Source organism: Galeopterus variegatus, unplaced genomic scaffold (genome assembly GCF_000696425.1).
Source record: "Galeopterus variegatus unplaced genomic scaffold, G_variegatus-3.0.2 Scaffold12610, whole genome shotgun sequence".
In the NCBI taxonomy this organism is placed as follows: Eukaryota; Metazoa; Chordata; class Mammalia; order Dermoptera; family Cynocephalidae; genus Galeopterus; species Galeopterus variegatus.
Genome location: NW_007738721.1, coordinates 34,226 through 37,740, shown reverse-complemented (window position 1 = coordinate 37,740; position 3,515 = coordinate 34,226). Strand labels below are relative to the sequence as shown.

The 3,515-nt window shown below is 38.3% G+C and overlaps 1 protein-coding gene across 1 annotated transcript in view; it reads right to left on the bottom strand.

Moving 5' to 3' along the window:
- Positions 1-1,133: 1,133 nt before the first annotated feature.
- The window catches only part of LOC103581229 (leucine-rich repeat-containing protein 37B-like), a gene marked incomplete at its 5' end in the record, with an annotated part of 22,734 nt that continues 20,352 nt past the window's right edge, over positions 1,134-3,515 (bottom strand). The window contains 2 exons of the mRNA XM_008563115.1: positions 1,134-1,274; positions 1,878-1,949. Coding sequence (XP_008561337.1) covers positions 1,196-1,274; positions 1,878-1,949 — 151 coding nt within the window. The remainder of the gene's footprint in view (positions 1,275-1,877; positions 1,950-3,515) is intronic.

The following is a 3,515-nucleotide window of genomic DNA, read 5'->3' as shown; positions in this document are numbered from 1 at the left end:
ATCACAGTGACTACACACCTACTAGTAGAAAGGCTGCCTTTTTTTTAAAAACCCTGGAATAGAAGGATCAGGTGAAGATGTGGAGCAACTGCAACTCTCATACACCGCTGGAGGGAATGCAAAATGGTACACCCACTGTAGGAAACAGTTCAGCCATTTCTTAAGAAGTTAAATATGCACTTAGCATGTATGCTGCAATCCCACCCCTAGGCATTTACCCCAGAGAACTGAAAATATATGTTCACACAAAGACCTGCATGTGAGTATTTTTAGCAGCTTTATTCATAATTGCCAAAAAATTGGAAGCAACCCAAATGTGCATAAACTGATGAATGGATATACAAACTGGTATATCCACACCACTGGAATGCTGCCCAACAATAAAAAGGAATGAACTACAGATAGACACAACAGCATGGATGACAACATAATCTTAAAAGGATTATGAAGTGATGGCCCGGCCCGGTGGCGCACTTGAGAGTGCACCGCTTGGGAGTGTGGCGGCGCTCCCGCCGAGGGTTCAGATCCCATGTGGAGACTGATTCCCGCTCACTGGCTGAGCGTGGTGCGGGCGCAAAACCAAGGGTTGCGATCCCGTTGCCGGTCCCCGGTGCGGGCGCGACACCAAGGGTTGCGATCCCGTTACCGGTCAGTAAGAAAAAGACAAAAAGGGGGCGGGCCTGTGGCTCACTCGGGAGAGTGCGGTGCTGATAACACCAAGGCTACAGGTTCGGATCCCATATAGGGATGGCCGGTTTGTTCACTGGGTGAGCGTGGTGCTGACAACACCAAGTCAAGGGTTAAGATCCCCTTACCGGTCATCTTTTAAAAAAAAAAAAAAAAAAAGGATTATGAAGTGAAAGAAGCAAAAGGCCACAAACTACATGGTTTCATTTACAAGACATTCTGGAAAAAGCAAACGTATAGGAACAGAAATCAGAATGGTGGTTGCCAGGGGCTGGTAGTGGGAGGAGAGGATTGACTGCAGGGACATGAGGGGACTTTTTGAGGGGAGAGAAATGTTCCATATTGGGAATGTGGTGGTGGTTACATGACATACATTTGTCAAAACTCATCAAAGTGTACTCTTAAAAAGAGTGAATTTTATTATGTGAAAATTATACCTCAATAAACCTGACTTAAGAAAACAAGAAAACAACCCCAAAACTAATTGAAAATAAATCTAAAAAAAAACTTACAGTTTTTCCAATTCGAGAGACATCAGGATGGTGTTCTCAATTGTTGTAAGTGACACTTGTGTTGCTCCCATGTCTCTGAAGGAGAAAGCCCAAACATTCATGATAGGAACCCAATACAAAAGTTCTGTACTTAAAAACACATTTCAAGGACATATGAGTACTTCAAATTTGGCTTCTCTATAAATAACCTTAAGAGTTTATTGGCCATAGAAGATAATTCTAGAGAGCTCTTATTGAATAAATTTAAGTTTATTTGCATCATTAAACTAATGGCCTTGGGATTGAATAGAGAAACTCTACCTTTTTTTTTTTTTAACCATTATCTTACTTCTCATATTGAATTGCATTCACCTGTCTTGATTACACTTTTTTTCCCGTTTTTAAAATAACATGCAGCTCTTCCTCTTTGCTTTCTGGGATAAATGATATTCCTACATGCGTCTACATGTTCCATGTCTTTATGTTTTCTTCAACTCTGCTCTCTTCCACTGTTGGCTGTCTTGCCCATTATACATCCTTTCTTAGTCCTTTCCTTTGCCAATAACTTTTTCCCACAATAACCCAGTTAAAATTAAAATTATGACTTTTTAGCCCAAGTGAAAATACTTAATCTTTGATGAAAGGAAAAAGGAAGAGCAGAAGTCATCTCGTGACTCATGACATTATTGTGATACTTACAGATATTTTAATGCTGGCAATTTAAAAAGATGTGAATCTTCAACAGTAGTCAGAGGATTATGATTGAGAATTCTGAAAAATGCAATGAAATTAAAATTATTTGCATTTTCAATATGCATGAAACTGCATGAAAAGTTTTTTTTTAATTTTTTTTCTTTTTTAAAAAGATGACCGGTAAGGGGATCTTAACCCTTGACTTGGTGTTGTCAGCACCACGCTCAGCCAGTGAGCAAACCGGCCATCCCTATATGGGATCCAAACCCGGGGCCTTGGTGTTATCAGCACCACACTCTCCCGAGTGAGCCACGGGCCGGCCCTGCATGAAAAGTTTATATTCATTTTTGTAGTATGGAATTTTTCATTAAAAAAATCATCATTTTCTGTCTTTACATATAAATCATACTTAGAATCTGTAAAGTCCTCTTCTTTTGGAAACTAAAAGATAAAGTAGAGAACAGAAAAAGAAAAGAAAAAATGGATAGCAAAGAAAAAGTATGTCAAAAAAACTTTTCAGGCCAAAAATCCTAGAAGTGACTTCACCAGTAGAAAAACCTCACTCTTCAGGAAACAGTATACTGTCCTCCATAATTCAAGGTGCTTGTCTTTCACCTTTATAAATTTCAAAAAAAAAAAAAAAGCCATGGCTAATCCATCCAGTCAAGAAAAAAATTTTACCAGGCTGGCTGGTTGCTCAGTTGGTTGGAACACCACCTTGTAACATCAAAGTCAAGGGTTTGGATATACCTACCAGCCAGCTGCAAAACAAAACAAAAGAAAACATAAAAACCACAAGAAAACTTTGGAGAGTGTGGTGCTGAAAAAGCCAGGAGAAAAAAATGGGACCAATTCCTTGGCTTTGGAGCCAAAGAAAAAGGTTTACATCTAAGGGAAGGAACTGGTCAAAACCATACTCCCATCACACACACACCAGCCCTTGTGTTCTTGTATCACATCACAGCCTTTGTTACATTGCATGTAATCACATGTATACTTGTCAGTCTCCTGGAATGTCAGCTGATTGAGGGCAGGGGACATATCTTACTGTCATTGTCATCCCTGTGCCTGGCAGTGTGCCTGAAATTTACTAGATATTTAATAAATATTTGTTGACTAAATAACATTTTGTTTATAAATCAATAAAGTGAATAAATTTGGTTTTTGTCCCAAATTTGTATTTCAAAATGCTGGAATTGATTTTCTTTTCAATACTTTACAGCAAAAAAAAAAAAAGAAAAGAAAAACAACAAAAAAGGAAAAGAAACAGGAAAAAGAAAAGAAAATCTGCCTTTAGGTTAACTCTATTCAAGAATCATTAGTGTACTTTTGCAAAACATTATAAAAATAATAATTATTACTGCTAATATCGATTCAGCTGCCAGGCATTTGTGATCAGCATTTCACATTTAATCCTGAGAATAACTTTATATGGTAGATATTATTATTACTCCATTTTATAAATGAGGAGACTCAGTCACAGAGACGTTATATGACATGTCCTAGGTGGCCAAGGTAATAAGAATCAAAGCTGGAATTTGAACTCAGTTTGGACTCCAAAGCCTGTGTTTAACCTGTATTTAAAAAGGGGGTTTGAAATAGTTGAAACTTTGGGCCGGCCCGGTGGCGCACTGCTATAGTGCA